At 37.0% G+C, this 20,908-nt stretch overlaps 3 protein-coding genes across 3 annotated transcripts in view; 2 read left to right on the top strand and 1 right to left on the bottom strand.

Moving 5' to 3' along the window:
- Positions 1–8,849, top strand: part of Cdc20b (cell division cycle 20B) — a 63,890-nt gene extending 55,041 nt beyond the window's left edge. The window contains exons 10-12 of the mRNA XM_004848678.3: positions 986–1,111; positions 1,752–1,869; positions 5,557–8,849. Coding sequence (XP_004848735.1) covers positions 986–1,111; positions 1,752–1,869; positions 5,557–5,675 — 363 coding nt within the window. The 3' untranslated portion in view covers positions 5,676–8,849. The remainder of the gene's footprint in view (positions 1–985; positions 1,112–1,751; positions 1,870–5,556) is intronic.
- Positions 8,850–10,600: 1,751 nt separating this feature from the next.
- LOC101726631 (granzyme A) lies at positions 10,601–18,102 on the bottom strand. The gene is made up of 5 exons (XM_004848520.4): positions 17,986–18,102; positions 14,159–14,303; positions 12,852–12,993; positions 12,400–12,669; positions 10,601–10,826 (listed from the first exon to the last, which is right to left on the bottom strand). Exons 1-5 carry the CDS (start codon positions 18,077–18,079, stop codon positions 10,665–10,667), a joined length of 813 nt encoding a protein of 270 aa, XP_004848577.2. The 5' UTR covers positions 18,080–18,102; the 3' UTR covers positions 10,601–10,664.
- Positions 18,103–18,208: 106 nt separating this feature from the next.
- Esm1 (endothelial cell specific molecule 1) overlaps positions 18,209–20,908 on the top strand; it is a 139,794-nt gene continuing 137,094 nt past the window's right edge. Inside the window, exon 1 of the mRNA XM_004848521.4 lies at positions 18,209–18,574. The gene's annotated coding sequence lies outside the window, so the exon portion shown is untranslated. The remainder of the gene's footprint in view (positions 18,575–20,908) is intronic.

The following is a 20,908-nucleotide window of genomic DNA, read 5'->3' as shown; positions in this document are numbered from 1 at the left end:
CTAAAAAATTGGCCAGAAATGAAAGACATCTGGAATATGTTACTTAAAAAACAACAATAAATGAAACAAACAAAATGCACTCCTCTTTATAAAAAACAAGCAAAAAAACAAGACACTCAATCCTACACAAACCATACCAAAAAAACCAAAACCAAAAACCAACCTGGACACAGCATTAGAATAAAATCAATTAGCATACAACAGCATGATGGATTATAAATGATAATTATAAAAATTATGTTAAATCATGGAAGACTTTATATAATAAATAATAGAAAGATAATATAAACCCAAAGTTTGCTACTTTATAAAATATTTATTACATACAGAAGGAAATATGCAAAAAATGAGGTTAGTTTTTGGGATGATTGATGAAGTATCGATAAATATAACTGAAATATTTGTTAAAAGATTCTTTAAAGTTATAGTTACTATTCAATTTTCAATGAAAATGTGAAATACTAAATCCCGTTTTTGGAGTTAACTATTGTCATTTATAAATCAATTTTATTTTCTAAAATATGTTAGAATTTAAAATACATGAGATTTTGAATTGTGAGTAATTGCTTGTAGCACTCTTTTATCTGACCACCAGCTGGAATCCACGAACACAGATAAATGAACCAGAGAAAGGTGCATTTCAGAAGCAAATTCTAAGAACATACATGAATTATTCCAGAAGCAGATTTTGCTCTAGAGGATGCATTGCATGTAGTTTTCAACTATGTTGTTGAGTAATTTTTCTGTATTAAAAATATCCAAAGTTATTGTATAACTTGAGGAAGTATCCTATTAGGTAGGTGGTTTCCTTTCTACAAATGGCTCCTACTCCCTGGTAAGTAATTGCTGCAGTTGCTCTTTGGATAGGAGGCCTAGGAGAGCTCCCAGGGTATCCCTGAGACTTCTGCTTTCTGGAGTGCATCACATTCATGAACCTACCTTCTCCAAGGCTGACCTGTCTATACTATTATTTGCAAATTTGAAGGCTATAGACTGGTGTCCCTGGAAGTCTGAGGTCCTTGCTATTGGAGGAGGAATGAAGGATGGATGCCTACATATTTTGGATATAAATAGTGGAAAGAGCATTCAGACTCCAAGCACAAACTCACAGGTAAATTATCTCCTCTGGAGTCTGCCTTCATCCTGATCTTCTAGAATCTTATGAAAAAAATTATAGTAAAACATATTACCCAAACATGCTTCTCTTTACCCCTACTGACTCCAATAAGAATTTCAGTTCTCAAGAGTTTCTTTTTTTTGGGTAAAAATCTCTTAATCTGTGAGATCAAAATTAAGTTCTTTTCTTTCTCTCTGTATTTATTCTTTTTTCTCTTCCCTTCCTTTCCCTTCCCTTCCCTTCCCTTCCCTCCCTCCCTCCTTCTCTCTCTCTTTCTCTCTCTCTTTCTTTTTTTCTTTCTTTTCTCTTTCTTTTCTTTTCTTTCTTTTTCTTCTGCATGTTCTTCCTTCTCATTGCTGCTTTGACTGTAAAACCCAAGAGTAGTTTAGCTATTCCTGGCCCATGATCATAGTTCACTTAAATTTCTTCATTGCATATATACCTATTTGAATACTTGTTCCTTTGTTTCCTTGGGATAAATGTTATTAGAACTAATATACTTCTTCTAATACCGTCATTCCAGCTGTGACTGGAGGATGAGTAGTGGACAGAGCATACTGTCTAGAATCAGTTTAAATATATTCATAATGAATCAGAAATTGCTAAAATTTATATTTTATGGTCGTTATTACAGATTTGTTCCCTAATCTGGCTACCTAAGACAAAGGAGATTGCAACAGGCCAAGGTGCTCCTAAGAATGATGTGATTCTGTGGACCTGTCCCACTCTGTCCAGGCCTAGTGGGTTTCTGGGTAAGTGGGAGAATAAAAAGCCATGTACCTATAGTAAAGTGCGCTGTCATTTGTGGAAAAATCCCAAAGTGAAAGAATTTTCTTCTGCTGCCCTGCACCCACCCCACCTCAGGGAGTATCTACATGAGTGTTTTTTGAATTTGACTACAATCATGTATCACTTAAAAATGTCAAATCTTCTGCGATCTTGTATGGTTTTTGAACTCCAGATTTAGCATCACAACTCATCTTATTTTGAAAAAAATTCAGCAGCATGGAAGTCAAGGTGACAGGTTAGATATTGTTATATGTGGGAAGGTCACTAAAAATCATGAGGCTTCCTCTATGAACATCTGTCCTTTGAAAGCAGACTGATATTCCTTTTTTTGGTACTGTGATTGAACTCAGGGCCTTGTGCTTGGTAAACCTGTGTTCTACCACTGAGCCTGGATTACTATTCTCTCTCAGTTTAGTTCTATCAACTTTTTTCAATTCTTCTTGAAAGTAAGGCCTATGATGGTGAAGGAGAACCAAGCCCTTTCCTCAGGATCTTAAATTTGGAGTGGTTGTTAATAGTTTATATAGAATGGAAAAAATGGATAAGTAGGTGTTACTTTGTGAGACTTTTGTTATTTATATGTGGTATGTATATGTGTCTAGCTATAGGGCTACAACATAAACTATACTTTTGACTGTGGGCTGTGGTTGGAAAGTTTGGGAAAAAGCTATTCTAGATTATAATCATATCTTTACTAAGCTTCACCCTGTTAACCACAGTCACAGAGTAGGTAACTTTGTAACTTCCAGGTGAGACCTGGCCTTTCAGTTGGCTTTATCAGTCCCCATCAAAGGTGTCAATATGTGGCCTCACTTAGGATGGCAGCAGCATGAAAAACACAAAGCTTTCATGGCCTTCAGTATTCTTGGAGCTGGGGAATTTAAGCCCCAAAGGGGACCTTTGTCTGAGATAAAAATGACATTTCCCACTATCTAGTAAGTTATGATTGTCACTGATGTGAGAGAAGAACATCAAGAAAGACTTTGTTTCCGATCCAAATGCCATTTACCCAATAAGTTATAGAAATAACTATCCAGTTTTTAAAAAAGTCAAGACACTTTCAAAGCTTGCTTTGGAAAAGGTTTGAGATCTTTCTTTTCTCTGCTATTCCTTTTATTTCTTTATCTTCTTCCTTCCACTTCATTTTAACATATCATAAGAGAAAATGAAGTATTTTTGCCTGTTATGTTTATTGAATTAATAAAGACCCTTTCCTTAGGCTTAATTTAAAAGCAGTATTTTAGTGCAGGGCATAGAAAGGTACATTTAAAGAACCACACAACTGGGGCTTCCTGGCAGAAATTAATGCAAATGTTTGACTTTTTAGAAAGATTTCTAAGTAACATTTTTCTCTGTGAGCCTAGGACTGCAAGTATATTAATACTTCTCATAAGAGAACTTTGTGCCCAGTAATAGAGAAAAAAGTAGCAAGAATACTTAGAGAAGAAGGAGAGAGATAGTATCCTAGAATTCTCCTGTTTTTTGTCTCAAGGTGAGCCCTTAAAAATAGCTAAAGTTACATTTGTTAATTAAACAGTCTATTAACTGTACACATTTTCTATTTCTAATGAGTTACTTCTTGTTTCTGATAAAAAAAGTAAACTTTCTTGCATTTGTTTTAGGGTAGTTAAAATGAACAAGTTACATGGATATATGAACAAAGTTAGATTTTAAAATAAGCTGGCTAAAATAATTTAAAAGCATTAGCATAATGTCATCTTTATCCTTTGAAAACAGCTATATCAAGTTGCCTTTCATTTACATTTTAAATTAAAAAAATAGTGGCCCTCAAGAGAGATTCTTCTTTGCTCTGGAGTTGGAGTTTGATCTAATGGTTAGAGAACTGAACTAAGACCCTAGTTTTAGCTCTGCCATTAATTAGCTATGTGATCTTGTGCAAGAAATTTGATATCCCTTAATCTTTTTCTTCATCTATAAAATAAGGAGACTGTATTGTTTCTATGAATCTAACTTTACCAACATACCAAGGGCCAATCCCTTGTTCCCCTTGGGAGATCTCTTACTGATCTTTTGCTGTGTGTGTGTGTGTGTGTGTGTGTGTGTGTGTGTGTGTGTGTTGTGTGCAGTATTAGAACTGATGTGTGTATTTGGAAAAACCCCCAAGTATCTAAAGTAGGTCTCCTTCAGGAGTGAAATAGTAAACACACACTCATCTGCTGAGACTTATAGCATAAGATTATGTCTCTAATTCCTGCTCTCGATTTAATTGTAAGCAGTACTGGTCCCATGAAGAGGTGACTGCCCACCTGATTTGATTTCATTTGTGCCCCAAATACCTGCTCATTCAAAAATTTATCTGATCCCCCCATCCTTCCAGCCCCAGCCTCATTGTGAGGAGTCATCTTTGTCTATTTTGGCTTAAAGTTTTGATCATTAAAGTCATTATTGGGTTAGGCTAAGTTTTACAAAACATTTTCCAAGGTACACTAGTCCCTTGAGATAGTTGAGTCAAGAAAACTATGTAGTTTGAGAAATTCTGCCTATTATAGTCTCATCTCCAACATTTATAATGAATATAGCACCCCTGAAATTAAGAAGTTCTGAAATAAGGCAACATGTTTAATTATATGAACTCAGAGCTTTCAAATAATGTGAACATTAAATGCTCTATTCATTGTTAACACTTATTAACCTCACATAAAGCTAGTGTGCTACAGAATGTTCTTTGGGAATAATTAATAAAATAACAGAAGGAGGGAATATTGTCTCCATAAATTCATAAATGAGACTTATGCATGCTCTGTAGGAGAGTGTTTTGGGTCCTTCTGAATTAAAGTGCATCAGGTTATTTGAGTAGTTTCTTAAAATCTAAGTCCTTTAGGTTTTAAGGAATATTTTTAGTTTAAATTTAGTTTAGTTTTTAGTTTAGTTTTAGTTTTAGTTTAGTTTTAGTTTTAGTTTTTAGTTTAGTTTTTAGTTTAAGGAATAGTAATAGTTTAAGGAATAGGTTTTAGGAATAGTTTTGAGGGGAGGGATGGGATGGGTGGCAGGAGCCCAACAAAGGCATTCCACATGTGTTAGTAGCTTACAGAAAATAGAATGAACAGCAATATGAAGCATGAATGGTAGAGCAGGCTAAAAATTAGCTCCTAAGAGATAATCCACGTCAAGTTTGTAAAACCTGTGAATATGACCTTATTGAAACAAAGGGTCTTTGAAGATATAATTAAATTAATTTTCTTGAGATTGTCCTGTATTTTTCAAGTGGGCCCTAAATCCAATGAGAAGTGTTCTTATAAGAGGAACACAGGAGAAAACAGACACACAGAAGAGGAGGTGACCTGAGCAGAGACAAGTATGTGGGTACAAATCAAGGATTGTCAACAACTGCTGGAAACCTGAAAAGGCAAAGCACCCAATCTTCCTTACAGCTTCTGGTCTTCCCATCTTCATACTGGAAAAGAATCAGTGTCTATTGTTTTTAGCCACACACTTTGTGGTCATTTGTTATGGTAGCCACAGATACTGAGTGCATCCTGAGCCACGGAGAATGATGCCTGAGGCAGGTCTGGCTGGTGGGGGAAGCCCTTTATCCTGGGAGAGGGCGTGAGGCCCCATTTTCGGTTGCCTATGCTCCTCAGCAATATCCCTTGAATGTGGAATGCCCACAGTCTTCCTTCTTCTTCCAGGCCACAGAGGCAGAGTGCTGCACCTGGCTTTGAGTCCAGACCAGACCCGGGTGTTTTCTGCTGCAGCAGATGGAACAGCTTGCGTGTGGAAATGCCACCAGTCACCCAGGCCCTCCTAGTTCCAGTGACATCATTCCTAAGAGAGGATAATGATATCAGTTTCTCTTCTCTGTGTGATAATAAGTATCAAACACGATGAAGTGCTCTTCCCAATGTGAATGGCTTCTCTCTGACTTTCTTTCTCAGGCTGCTTTATTCACTGCTTCCTCCCATTGCGTCTCCCAGAGATTATCTTTGACTTCTTTTTTTTCTCTCTCTCCTTCCTCCCCCACCTCCTTCTCTTCTGCCTTCTGCTCTCTTTCTTCCTTTTTAAAGATTCATTTTCACTGTATCAATCAGAATAATATCCATAGCAAAGATTTCTAAATACTTCTTTCCCAGCTGATTCTTCTAAATTCTCACCTTATATTTCTATCTGCCTCTAAATATTTCCTTTTCGAGGTCCTTTACCATCTTTAGCTCAAACTCAGTTTGTTGAAAACACAACTCATTCAGTTGATAGACACTTATTAAAGTCCTCCTATATGCTATATGGTTTGTAAGCATGCATATTTTTTTCTCTTAAAATTAGTGATTCTGTAGATTTCCTTTTCCCCTCTGTATTTGTTTTTTGCTGGTATAACAATATACCTGAGGCAGGGTGAGATACAAACAATAAAAGTTTATTTACCTCATGATTCTGGAGGCTGAGATGTCCAAGAGCATGAAATTGGCATCTGGTAGGGGCCTTTGTGCTGTGCCATCCTATGGCAGAAGGCAGAAGAACAGGCGAGCACATACAGGAATCCAAGAGTGTGAGAGAGGATCTCTTTTATAACATGCCTACTATCATGACAACTAACCTACTCCCATGATAATAACATTAATCCATTCATGGATTTTTATTAGGCTTCATCTTTTATTAGGCCCCATCTCCCAGCATTGTTGCACTGGGGATTAAGTTTTCAACCATGAACTTTGGGGACACTTTCAAACCATAGCACACTCTTAATGGGTTCATCTTTGTCCTGGTCACCCAGCCTCCTGAGTGTTCGGCCCCGCACTTCCTGGGTTTACCCTTGTTCTGTTTTATCTAGGCATGCCTGGATACATAGTGGCCAGTCTAATTAATTCTCTTGTCTGTAGTCTACTTGAGTCTTCACACTACTGCTAGGTTACACTTCTGAAAGCAGTGTGCTGATCCTGTCAGCCCCCTGCTCATAAACTCTCAGTGACATTCTATTATTTAACCCCCTGGGCATCAACCTCTGGAGTCTTGAGCCCAGGACCTGAAGTTCAAGCTCCTATTCTTGTCTCAGTTCTACACTAAACAGATTGTGCGACCTTGGATGTATTGCAACATCTGCATGAATATGACTCTGTGCTTGATCACTGCTAAGGCTCCTTCAAATTTGCTCAGTCCATTGCTGTATCCATTTAATATTAATTTCCACTCATTTGTCTACATTAATTCTTAGGTAAATCTTTTGATTTTTCTGCCTTGATACCTTTTAAGTATCATGTAGCCTGGAATTTTTGCTTCTTTTTCCCTTTTCTTTACACCTCTACAGGAAGTATTTAAAAATGATGTTATCTAGGTTTGATGTCCTGCCAGTAGTCTGTATCACATATTTGATATTAATGTGTTATAGTAGATGTTTTTTAAATCTTGTATTTATATATGAATATTTGATTATTTTAGTCTTTTTTTTTCTAATACTGAGGATTGAACTCAGGACCTTGTGCTTGCCAGGCAGGCACGGTGCCATTGAGCTACATCCCCAGTCCTTTATTATTTTAGTCTTAATATGCTTATTTGTTCCCTGAACAATTAAATTGGGGTGATGAGGAAGCATAGATTAGATATTTCGGTGTATATCAATGTATATCTTTTCCTTTATCTCCCCCAAATCCATAAATTTTGATAATTGAACAGTGGGATAATATATACAATGGGAGTTAGGACTCTCTTGATGAACTAGTATTAATTTGCCAATAAATTCTTTTCTTTCCTGATTTTTAAAATTTTTTTAAAATTAAAAAAATTTCCCCATTCTCCTGCCCTCCTTTCATCCCCTCCACCCCTCCCTACTTACAAAGACTTTGTTTCCATTTTTTCCTTTTCTCATATTTATTCCTTTCCCTTCTTTCCTTTCTCCCATTCCTCTCACTTCCCCTTCCCCTTCCCCTTTGGACCTTTTCTTCCTATTTCACATTATCTATTATACAGTTTGATCCTTATTTACACTATATCACTGTGGGATGATTCTTTTAATACTTTTGGGAAGATACCCAGTAGAGGAATAGCTGGGTCAAACAGGACCTCTAATCCTAGTTTTTTGAGGTATCTCCATACTGATTTCCTGTTTCTTAACCCAGAAAATGTGCTTGATGCCAGTAATTCTTTTCTTAGAAATTTTCAGACCACTAAATGCTTCAAATGCCATATACTTTACAATGCATACTCTTTTTCTTTAAGGTAACAGCTTTTTTTGTGGTGCCGAGGATTGCCCTTGCAATGCTAGATGAACACTCTACTACTAAGCTATATCCCCAATGCAAGCTAATAGTTTTAATGTGATCTTCTTAATTAACTGATATAATGTGTAAGAAAAAGTTTAGCTGGGGGATAAGCAAAATGATTAGACAAATCCAGTATTTCACACCACTCTGTTTCTGAGTACATCTGTTTTAACAGTCTCACAACACTATGTCATGACCAAAAAGCTCTCATTTAAGAAAAATATGGATACATATATTTTTTACCTGCTATTAGTTTTAGTAGGAAGTTTGGGATATTGTTCTTGTAAAGAAAAAATCAATTTCTAGATAATATATAAAATAGAAGCCTTGGTTACGACTAATTTTTAAATTTTGTAATTTAAAATTTTATTGTTGAGTAATAATTCACATACAGTACATATAGTAAAATACAAAAGTGTAAAGTGTAGAGTTTCATAAGTTTTTAGTTTATGAATAGATAACTATGTAAGCACCATCCAGATCAAGACATGAACATTCTGGTACCCTAAAGGATCTCTGGTGCTCACTTCCAGTGCACACTCCTCCATTACGCTGACTTCTACGATGAATTGATTTTTCCTTATGCCAAGCTTCAGATGAATGGAATCATGTGCTGTGTATCTATCACCCAAACTTCATGTTGAGTGAATGAAAAAGACAGTACATGTATATTTGTATATGTAACAGAACATGAAGTTTGTGTTGTATGCAATAAAGTTTGTTCTTTTTCATTGCTGTGCAACATTATATCATAGAAATGTATAATTTTTTAACCATTTTATTTTGAATGGATATTTGAGGTTTTTTTTTTTTTACTTTTTAGAATAAAAATCTGATGCTTTATTCTGAATGCATGTTTGGTGGACAACACCACCCATTTCAGTTTGGTACATACCCTAGAGTGGAATTGCTAGATCATAGGAGATGTATATTTGAATTTTAATAGACATATTAATTTTCCTAAGAAGTACCATTTTACACTTGTATGAGCAACAAATGAAGGTTCCATATAAGTACTTTAAAAATGGGGAGCTTAAAATCTGTAATAAATATTGCTAGCATTAAATATTACTTTTTGTTTTTTGTTTCTTGAGACAGAGTTTAGGCTGGCCTTGAACTCACTATGCAGCCCAGACTGCAGCAATCCTCTTGCCTTGACGTCCTGAGTGCTAGGAATTACAGGCCAGTGCCACCCACACTTGGCTTCCATCTGCTTATTGCAGTTAAAATCTTAACTAGGGAGAAAAAATTGTAGCAAGTGTCTAAAGTATCATCTTAGTGACTCTCTTGAATCCTCTCTTTCTGAATTTAGCACCAGACTTCACTGTTTATTGTGGGGCTTCTCATCCCTGGCTGCATATTAGCATCACTGGGGAAGCTCATATACAGAATACTGTGTTCTTGGCACAACCAAGTATCAGTTAAATCAGATTCCCTAGAGGTGGATCTGGGGGCATTGGTAATTTTAGTCTGGTGAGTCTGATGTCAGCTACAGCTGAACACCAGAGACTGGTATTTTAGTCAGTCTAAGCTATGTTCTTTCCTTTCCTTTTTTTTTGGTACTGAGGATTGAACTCAGGAAGTTGTGCTTGGGAGGCAGCTTACGGTGCCACTGAGCTAAATCCCCAGCCCATCTATGTTCTTTTCTTTAAGAGCTCTGTGTGTGTGTGTGTGTGTGTGTGTGTGTGAGCACTGCCCCCCCCATGTAAAGAATCTGATGGAAATTGAAGGAATATGATCACATCACATCACATGATCACATCTTAAAATGGTTGCTGAGATGATGACTACTAAATTCAAAATACTGAATAAACATTATAGAACTTTTTCCAAAGGAAACTTTGCACAATTCAACACTCCTTCCTTACTATGCAGTGGCAACCACTGTAACCATGTTAATTAGACCCACTGAGACTCAAGGGAAAGGAAAACCAAGAAATAACAGATAGTCCAAGACTTGAATGCAGACTCCTAAGAGAGAAGGCTGACTTTCTGTTGTTTAATTTTCTTGGTTGGTCAAGTACTTCATTTACATCCCCTAGAATTTTAATTTCTATTCTTCATCATGTGCCTTTGGAAAATACTGAAAGTCATTTCATATTTCTGTTTCTTCCATAGACTCAACTTATTTCAAATAAATAAAAATATCAGGTATTGATGTATAACAATGGCCTTAAGGACAGACTTACTTCCCTTTTGCCTAAATACTCCAGACTGTTTGTTTCCTGCAGAATTGCTGAGCTTTACACTGTATTTGTTATTAAAAAAACCCAAAACTGATCTTAGTGTCATTCTTGCTGGGTCCCAGTGGGACAGTGAAGTGAGTAATTCAAGAGAAAATTCCTATGATACTTGATACAGGGATGACACTGGTGACATTGTTTCTCCAGTCTCCCCTTTATATCATCCAAAAGTTGTCATGTGATTCTGTAATTTTGCTGTTTGACATCTGCTCAGTATCATTAGAGAACAGCAACAGGCATGGTGTTACAGACTGATTTTATTTGTTATAAGACACGACAACAAATGAAGTGAAATACAGTTATCTAAACTGTCCCCTTCATAGTTTTAATTATCCAGTTGAGGTATTTTTGTGAGAGACGCGTATAGACACCAGGTGCTCTAGGGTCTCCACATCTTCCTGGAGAGCCAAAAGAAGTGATACCTCGGAAATGACCCTTACACAGCAAGGGGCTTCCAGAATCTCCCTATGGAAAAGAAGAGGGGTGGATATTAGATGGGATCTTTGTCAATCATGACCAATAGCAAAATGAAAGAAATTCTTACAGTGTGTAATATGAAATTAAGACCAACCTTGACTTAGCTGAAAATTAATGCTTAAAAAATAAAAAATGTTTAGAAATATTTTAGTATTTTAAAACTGGGTTTTTATACACCAGTGAAAATTGAAATGAAGCTCGTATTGTTTTTGCTATACACTAATTTGAGATTGGTTCTCGGCTTCCAAAAAGGCAATCCTCCTGTTTGTCATTTTCTTAAAAAGCTTAATAATTCAAGGGGTAAAACAGTCAAATGCGGATGATACAATAAGACAAAGAATAAAATCCATGTTTTCTGGTTCTTTTAGGAAATAACTGTCATCCCAAAGAAACAAAATCAAAGTAACCCCTTTAGGGAAAAATTGGTCTTAGGAATGTATGAAATAAAGAACAATGTGATAACTTGGGATCCTCCATGAATACATTTCTCCCATTAGAGTGACATCTGTAGAATTAGTGCATTGTGATTAATTTGTCAATAGCCACTTGAGGGCATTGAGAGAACAGGGAAGGATTGTCAAGCTTCAATGGTAGAGAGTGTCTGGTGGCACAGGGACTCCTATCTTGGGATGTGGCCATGGCCTCAGGATGTTGCATGTGGGTTCCCAAAACAGGAAGTTCTAGGTTCCTGGGTGCCCAAATTGGAGGATGTGTTAGGGAGTAGGTAAGAGAAGGTAAAGAGAAAGTGAAAGAGTGGTAAAGACAATGCCATCTCTGCCTGGGATTTGGCAGCCTTGGTCTTGAAGGCAAGACTGAATTCTTGGGAAAGATAGAGATCTGTTAATTTCTGGTAACCTCCAAACCATGTGCACTGCAGCTGCTTGAGGTGACTTTATAGGGTCTTTGGCAAAGATGAGAAATTACAAGTATTCAGAACTTTAAAAATCTGTAAAGTGTTTATTTCACTCTTGTCTTTCAGTAGGGCTCTGTCCTTCATCCTTCTTGGGGAACCCTAAAATGGAAACATACATTCTCTGGTATGGGTCATACTTGGAAGGTGTCTTCTGGGGATTGAGCCCAGGTCTAGGAAACCATGGGATCTAGCTCAAAGTTTTTAGACAGACTTGGGAATGACAGGTGTTTTAAATATGCCCAGGTAAAATGGCACAGAAACTTTTAGGGGTGGTGCTTAGGTGGAAAGGAGTCAGAACTCCCTTGAGGGGTCCTGGCTACAGGTCTCCTGAGTTTTGTATATACAGCATCTTCAAGTTTAGATCCATATGTGATAATATGAAAAATGAGAAAAACCATTGTTTCTTAGTGGTGTTTAGTGTACAATTAAGATGCAGTGGATCAACCCATGTATTAGTAGTGAACTTATTTTTATTGACTCATTAAAGCTGAGTATTTTAATTTATTTTGACTAGGCTTTTATCAAAATTTCTTCACAAATCACTAGGACACCGTAGAAGCCAATGCCATGACAAAACCTGGCATGGCATTACATTGTAACTATGTGTCTTACTCTAATAGTCAACATGGGGGATCTTATTTTACTTACATTGCATGAGTCTTTTCCACCATGAGGGCTTCCGGCACAAATCATATTCAGTCCAATCACAGGATTAAAATTATAGTGCTGTGGGTCATTGCAGGTTTTTCTATCTATGATGGTGACATTGACTTCTCTCAGAGTATCTGACGGAGGTGATTTATTGGAAATCATTCCCCACCCAGCAACTTGACACATAGTTTCTGGCTCTACATCATCTCCTTTTTTAGGTAGTTGCAGGGTAGCCACATTTTTGTTAATTGTTGCCTTTTTGTCCAGCTGTTGGAAGACAAGCACAAAGAAGTAGTAGAAGGAGATAAATATTAACATTTTTACTTAAATTCTAGTTCAACCTACAGGGACTCCCTCACATGAGTTTGTTTCAGTAGGGGCAGAGGGGATTCCATGTAGGTTGCCAGGTTTTAGGAGTTTCTCTGACTCAAGACCTCAAAGGTACATACCTGAAGAAGTTTAAGGTCATTTTCAAATGTGGTTGAGTCATAGCATGGATGAATAAACTCTTTCTTAATTGACATTATCTGTTTTTCTGGCTCATCCTTAGTTCTTGAGTGAGCCCCAAGAATGACCTGGGGCTTTTTGTTCCTGGAATAGACATAACACTGTTTACTGGGTTTGTTCTTTAATCAGGAGCTGAGAATATTAGAAATTGATCATTTTCATTCTATCATTTGTAAATATGCTTTTTGTGGAGATACTTTGTGATTTGAAGAAATACGTGTGCTTTAAAGGGTAAAAAGATAATTTGAAATCCATTATCATGATCCCCTTACGTTATTTCATGTTGCTTTAACAAAATACCAGAGACTGAATACTTTATCAAGAAAATAAATTTTCTTTGGCTCATAATTTTGGTGTCCAACAGCATGGTGCTGGCATCTTCTTGGCTTCTGAGGAGGGCCTCATGCTGTGTTAGTTAACTCATGGAGGGAGTGGAAGGGGAGCAGGTATATGCGGAAGAGCGGTTGGCTACGGACCTGAAGCTATGTAATAAACTAATGTTTTTACTGCCTTTTCTCCCATTATACAGTGGATATTAGTTTCCCTTGAAATATTAGAACTGTACTTTCCAGTAGACCATATTTTGCTTTTTAAAAAATTTTTAAAATTTTTATTGGTACATGGTGGGAGTACATAGTGATTATGTTCATCACGGGGAGTTGGTACATGTACATAACACATCTGAATTCTTTTTTCCAGTAGAGCATACTTTGATGATAAAATGTTCTATAAATCTGCATGGTCCCATATGGTAGCCCCTCACTACATGTGGCTACTAAGGACTTGAAATGTGGCCAGTATGTGACTGAGGAAGTAAATTTGTAATTTTATTTAGTTTTACTTAAATTTACATAGCCACATGTGGCTGTCATATTGAACAGCTCAGGTTTAGAGGCCTGGGGAGAGGTTTCAAGGAAGTACTAAGAGGCTAAGAGATGGCTGAAGGAATGAGTGGTTCCCGAAAGGACACCCGAAGGCACTGGACCAAGCTTTCTCTACTTGATGGCTGTGACTGGGCCTCCAAGGGATCACTGAAAGTTGACCTTCCCATGCTGTAGCTAATCTATTTGCAATACCTGTACCTGAATGGTCTTCAGAAAGAGCCTGAAGCTGCTGCTTCCTCATTGTCTTATTTATGGATTTAACTTCCTTTTGGGCTAAAGCAAGTTCTCAAAGACTTCCCAAAAACTTAAGTAATATGAAAACATGTAATATTCCCACACTCTTTAAAAAAGGCTTAAACACTTACAGAACACAGTGGGCTGCAGTCAACACCCAGTTTTCCTCAATCAAAGCACCGGCACAGATGTCTTTTTTATTAAGTTTAAGTAGAACCATGTAGGGTCTTGAATGAGGAACCACTTCATTTCCTCCAATAATTCTTATACAGGCATCTGTTCAGCAGGAAAAGATAAATCATACCAGTCCACCCCAAAGCGCTTTATACAACCATGTTTCTAAGGCCAGACATGCTTTTCCTTCCAGGAGAGACAGCATGGATGAAAGTGTTTCCCCCTACTTTTATTCCATGTAGAGCTGCAGACATCTGACTGTAAATCCTGTCCCTGTTGGATTCTCCATTCACAGAATGAATGCCATTTGTATTCCAGGGATCATCAGCCTGGAAATCTGTCACAAACCTTTAACCTAAGGATGTGAAAAGGGCAGAGAGCCATAGGTTGGTCCACACCAGTAGCAATTGCTGCAGGAGATGCTGATGACCATGAGTGCCCCAAACCCCTTCTGGCTTTGAGCTAATTTGGGGAAGTAGAGGGGATTTTAGAACTCTGGAAATTTCCATTTTTACCCCAACCTCTCATGAAAGCACAACATACAAACTGACATTAGCACCTTTTAGCTATGACCCTCTGTGAGTCTTTTGGGGATTGAGACTTTCCATTATTGAATTGTACTATCCTTGCTCAAACTTTGAGAGAATAACACCTATCACACTAATATCTTCATTTTACAGACCAAACTACATGGTTTAATCTAAGGCTTTTGGAGTAAGGTAAGGGAAAGGAGGAGAGCTAAGTAGAGGATTCTGTCTTAGTAAAGTTGCCCTGATGATAGGCTAGGATTATGTCCTTAGAGAACAGTGAGACCTAAACTCAACACAAACCATACATCCTGGCTGAAAGGACTTTGTGTCTTGTTGATTGATGGGCTCTCAGCTCACTACCTTCTACAGAAAATGCTCTCAGATTCTCCTAAAATATCTCTCCTGATAGATGGCTGAGATTCATGATGTTTTGAATATGTGATAGTCCTTCTTAGTCTATAATTAAAGTGAATTCATTGCCAAATTCACAGTGAGTTATCAGTAACGCAGAGAAGCTTTTCATAAGGAATGATGAGGGTGAAGGTAAGAGGAAGAGAATGACCACAGGCCTGTGGTTTCTATAAGGGAGCTGAGAAGGCAAAATCCTAGGCTCTAGAAATAAAAGGGTAAGGAATTTATAGAAACCGAAAGAACCTCAGCCACATCCCATTTTTTTCTAGGGTGAGTCATATATAGATAATTCTAAAGGTGCATTTTTGGACTTTCTGGGATGCAGAAATCATAAACTCAATAGGACACTATCTTGTAGAGCTGCATGTTTGTTTGGTTGACTGCATATACCAGCCTCAGGAATAAGTCCATATCTACCATCAATCACTCTTTTTTTGGGGGGGGGAGTGTACCGGGGATTGAACTTCATCAACCACTCTTAAAGGGGTCTAAGATAGGGATTGGAGTAGGTGGGAAGGTTTTAAAAATTGGCATTTTCTGGCCTGCACTCACATTTAAATTTAATCAGAATTTTTGAGGCTGGTGGTGTGATGTTAATATTTTTTAAATGTCCTCCAGATTATGCTAATGTGTAGAAGGGTTGAGACCACTAACTCAGAGCCTCAGGTCTTGCTGAGCTGTTTTTTCTCCTTGTGGGCTCACATTGCTCTCTGTGAACACGGGAAACAAAGTAGGGCAGAGCAAAGAGCTTTTGTTGTTCCCTTTGAGGATAAAATACAGTGGGATTTAAAAAAAACTCTGTTTCCTACTGAATAAAGATGATGTGTTTTTTTATAAAATGGAGTACTACTCAGCCATAAAGAACGAGAACCTAGAGACATTTATAGCTAAATGGATGCACATTGAGGCCATACTCTTAAGTGAAATAAATAGGACACATATGTGTAAATGCTGAATAGTTTCTCTGGTGTGAGAAACTGAAAGTGTAAATAAGTATCAAAATGAATAATTGATAATGGGAAATAGTCAAAAAAGGTTCAAAGGGGTAGGGGAAGTGGAAGAGGTTGGGGAAAGGAAAGAAGGGAAAGGAAAAAAATATGAGAAAAGGAAAAAATGGAAATAAAGTCTTTGTAAATGGGGAGGGGTGGAGGAGTTGAAGGGAGGGCAGGGGAATGGGGAAATAATAAGAACCAAGATACAGCATGTAAAGGTACAAGTTCCCAATGATAAATGTAAATGTATTGTATACCTAAAATGTACCAATAAAAGAATTTAAGAAAAAAAATCGATCTCATTTTCAGGAGGATTTAACATGCCTTAGTATGGTCATCCTATGCTTGTAATATACCCACCCTTTAGTCTCAACTGTCCTGCAACCTTGTTTTCTTTTACACTTTCTTTTTAGTTTTAGGTGCAAGATAAACCAGAGAACTTCTTTGGAAATTCCTGGCATTCATATTATTCCATAAACTCTGCCCACCATTTTAACCTCCAAATGCTGATGGGCCCTAGGGAAAATTGCTGGCTGCCTCCATATTTGTCAGCTGGTTTTACCCTAGTCCAAGTAAAACTTACTTCCTACTAGGTTCTTCACAGAAAATCTAGAACCACTCAGAAGCTACTGTATTTCTCTTCCAGTGACAATGTTACAACCTTTATAACATTTCAACCCCTGCAAGTAGAACTCATAGAAAAGCAGGAATATTGGTTACCATTTAGTAACTCAACAGAAAATACTATAGCTTTCCTGGAGAGTTGATGTGAAGACTTTTCTAATGTCCTGATGTATCCCAAGGAGAGGCTAGAGAAATACTATAGTTACAAAAATTCTAATCATTCTGGATTCACTTTCAGTGTCAAGTTCAGATTTGTCTTAATTTTCTTTAGTATAAAATTATCCATGCATTTATGCAGAAAGGCTGAGCTTGTAACCAGCACTGAAAAATGGAGCTTTCAAAGTTAATATTTTTTCCTTTAGGATAAGTGGCTTCTCCAAATCTAGGACATAAACCACCACCCTCACGTCTCCTCAGCCCAGAGGAATGGACAATATTTGTAGATGCTGGCACCTGGAGGTTAGAGTCCAACTTCATTTCCTTAGGCAGAAGAGGGAAAGGTCTGGAGCTGGGAAGGGATGGAACAAGTCTGAACAGGTGTATTAGCTCATTGTATCTCCTGCGCCTTCCTTGTTATAAAAGACCTTAACACCTGCACGTGATGAGGTGGTGATGTGAGGCAAATGGTCCCCTCCCATCTCCTTGGAGGTAGCTTTGGATAAATCCTTTTTAGGCCCCCCCCCCCCCAATAGCTCTCCTTGATTTGGTCAGAGGCAAGCAAAAGAACTTGAGTGTATGAACCTATGTATTCTTTTCCTGAAAGGTAACTTGTTTTCTTAACTCAAAAATATTTTGTGTTTGTTTGCTGATTTTTTTTTTTTTTGAGGCAGGGTGTGCTGTGTAGTTCAGGCTGGCCTTGAACTCACTATGTAGCCCAGGCTAAACTCAACTCTTTGCAACCCTCCTGCCTCAGCCTCCTGAGCGCTGGGATTCCAAGGACAGTCCACCGTCCTTGGCTGTTTGCTCATCTTTACATTGTCTTTTTAAGTAATTTTTAACCTACAAATTGGCAGCAATAAGCATTGGTGGTTTTGTTATCTTTTGAAGAATATAAAGAAGAAAAGAATTTTTCTTCTAAAATAAAGAATTCAGGAAAAGAATTGAAAAAAGATTGCTAAACATTTTAAAATTTTGGGAAGAAACCCCTTTTGCCATAAGGTACTATTATCAGAGTCCCTGAAAGTTGGCTCCACTTTGCTTAGTGATCATGAAAAGAATCAGTCTTACCTTCCGGAATTAGCAGAAGAAAAATGACAATAGAGAGAGAAGATGCCAGAAATGCATAGGAGTTTCTCATTGTGGCAGGTGGGTGTCCCCACATCAATCAACAGAAACATCTAGTTTTGGTTCTCAACTGGCTCACCCTATATAGGAGATTGCAAAGGATGTGGTTTTCTCTCTTCCCTTTTGTTCACATTTCAAAGCTCTGCATTAGAAAATTAAACACAAGCTAGAGCAGTGAATATCACTCAATGCCAGTGGGCATGCTTTATTTTGCTAGGGCTGTTAAGAGGGACATTGGAAGTCTGCAGGGTCAGTGGGACCAGGGCTTTGTCACCAGCAGAACATAGTACACAAGAAGAGACTGTGAATGTCTCAGCTAAGACTTTTCATCAGCAGCAATGTTAGCTTCAGTATCCAGGAATGGAAGATTTAAAAATTTAAATTGGAATTAAAATATTTAAAAATGGAAGATTTAAAAATCAAAGCTTTAAAAAAAGTCCTAAAACTGACCACCCGTCAAGTTACTTTCTGGCTACCTCCTCGGGTTATTTAAGAATAAGTCAAGTGCAAGTGGAGATCAGGAGGGAAACAGGTACACAAAAACTGCTGCCTCTATTTTTCTTCCCTGCTTTGTGGAGAATGGTTTATTGTGCTTCCGCCTGGCATGTGGGGCTGGCGTGAGGACATGGGTTGGTGGGACAGGGGCTGTTGGCTCTTTCCAGGCCTATAACTGTGCTTTCCCTGATTGTTTAATGTCACAACTCTAAATACTGACGGTATCACTTCTTTAGCTGAGAAGGAAAGTGAGAATTAGACATTATCTAATTTGTCCCAATATTGGGGAATATCTCACTAAAAAAGAATCAAGCTCAGTCCCTGGAGGAATAGAATGGAGTAAGGTTTCTATTAGAAATGTCTTCAGCTCTTTTACTGAGCTGAGGAGATGTTATTGTGATACATATGGTCACACATTTTGTCAGGATGTCTGGTGTTGAACAAACTATCCCCATAGTTAAAACCGCGCTTACTTCAGACCTAGTGGTTTTTTTCTTTAGAAATCAACACCCTTATGCTTTTCAGAATTAGTGGTTACTTTTTAAAGAAATCATATAACCTTAGAAGGGCTTCTTTTATGCAGATCTCATTAGTGCATCACAGTTTCATCGTTTTTGGTAATAGCAGTGGGATACTCTGCTTCTGGTTTTGATGAATAATTTTAGGGCAGGCTTAAAAAAAGTCAAATTTTAATTGACAGCACCTACTGAAAAGATTTGAAAGGAAAGACTGACAATATTGTTTCAACGTGACCGTGGCTGCTATTCCTACATTTATACTGACTTTTAACAGCTTTATGAGATATAATTGGTATACGATAAAGTTCAGTCTCTTAAAAATGCACAATGCAATATATTTACAGAGCTCTTTAGTCATTACCATCTAATTTTAGAAAATTTTCATCATCCCCAAAGAAGCTCATAATCATTAGCTGTCACTCCAACTAGGCAACTTCTAAATCTTCTTTTTACTGCATAGATTCACCTACTGAGAACATTTCTGATAAATGGAATCATACAATATGTAGTCTTTTTGTGACTGATTTATTTTCACTTAGCATAATGTTTTTGAGGTTTGTACATATTATAACATGTATCAGTACTTCTTTTGATTTTATTGTCAAATAATGTTCCATTATATGGATATAGTACATTTTACTTATGCATTCATGAGTTGATGGACACTTGGTTTATTTCTGGTCTTTAGCTGTTTATGCCTCTGTGAACATTCTTGTACAAGTTTTTTGTGAACTTATGTTTCCACTTCTCTGGGTTTATACCTAAAAGTGAAATTACTGAGTAACTTGGTAAGTAAGTATATGTTTAACATTTTGAGGAACTTCTACACCATTTCCAAAGTGGCTATATCATATTACATTCCCTCCAACAATCTATAAGGCTGCAAATTTTTCTAAATTATTGCTAATATTGATATTGTGTCTTTTTGATAATTGCTATTTTAGTGAGTGTGAAATAGTACCTCATTGTGGTTTTGATTTGTGTTTCTCTAATGACTAATTATGTTGAGCTTCTTATGTGCTTATTTCCCATTCATACATTCTTTGATGAAATATCTACTCTAATCTTTTGTCTACTTTTAAATTGTGTTGCCTTTTTATTATTGAGTCATAAATGTTTAAATATTCTGGATACAAGTCTCCTGTAACATATATAATTTACAAGTGTTTTCTCCAGCTCTGTGGGTTTTCTTCTCTTTTTCTTGGTGATGTCTTCTGAAGCACACAATTTTTAAACTTTGGTGAAGGCCCACTTATCAATCTTTTTCTCTTGTATCTTTGGTGTCAAATCTAAGAAATCATTGACAAACTGAAGATCACAAAGATTTACTCTTACATTTTCTTCCAAGAATGTTATTATTCTATTTTGTTTTTACATTTAGGTCTAATTATTATTATTATTATTATTATTATTATTATTATTATTATTATTTTGGTACTGGGGATCAAACTTGGGACCTTGAGCTTGCAAGGCAGGCAGCAGAACCACTGAGCTAAATCCCTGGCCCTTTAGGTCTATTTTTTGAATTAATTTTTTTGTATGCTAATTTTTGTGTATGGTTAATGTTCATCTTTTACATGAAAATATTCATTTGTCCCAGCATCATTTGTCAAAATAATTCTTCCCATGAAATTGTCTTGACTCTTGTTGAAACATGCCTTAGTCCCCTCTGTATTTACAGTGCTGGGGATAATGCCTAGCACATTGTGGGCCCTCAAGAAATGTTTGATGAGTTAAATTAGATAAATCAATCAGAATCACTAGCAAATGACTTTATTATAATTCAGCTCTTCAGAAAAAAGCACAATAAAAAGATGAGATACAATGCTAGATGGTAAAAAAAAAGCCATTTT

Source organism: Heterocephalus glaber, unplaced genomic scaffold (assembly GCF_053883595.1).
Source record: "Heterocephalus glaber isolate CG9 unplaced genomic scaffold, H.glaber_assembly_v1.0 deba00001538, whole genome shotgun sequence".
NCBI lineage: Eukaryota > Metazoa > Chordata > Mammalia > Rodentia > Bathyergidae > Heterocephalus > Heterocephalus glaber.
This window is presented reverse-complemented; position numbering and strand designations above follow the sequence as displayed.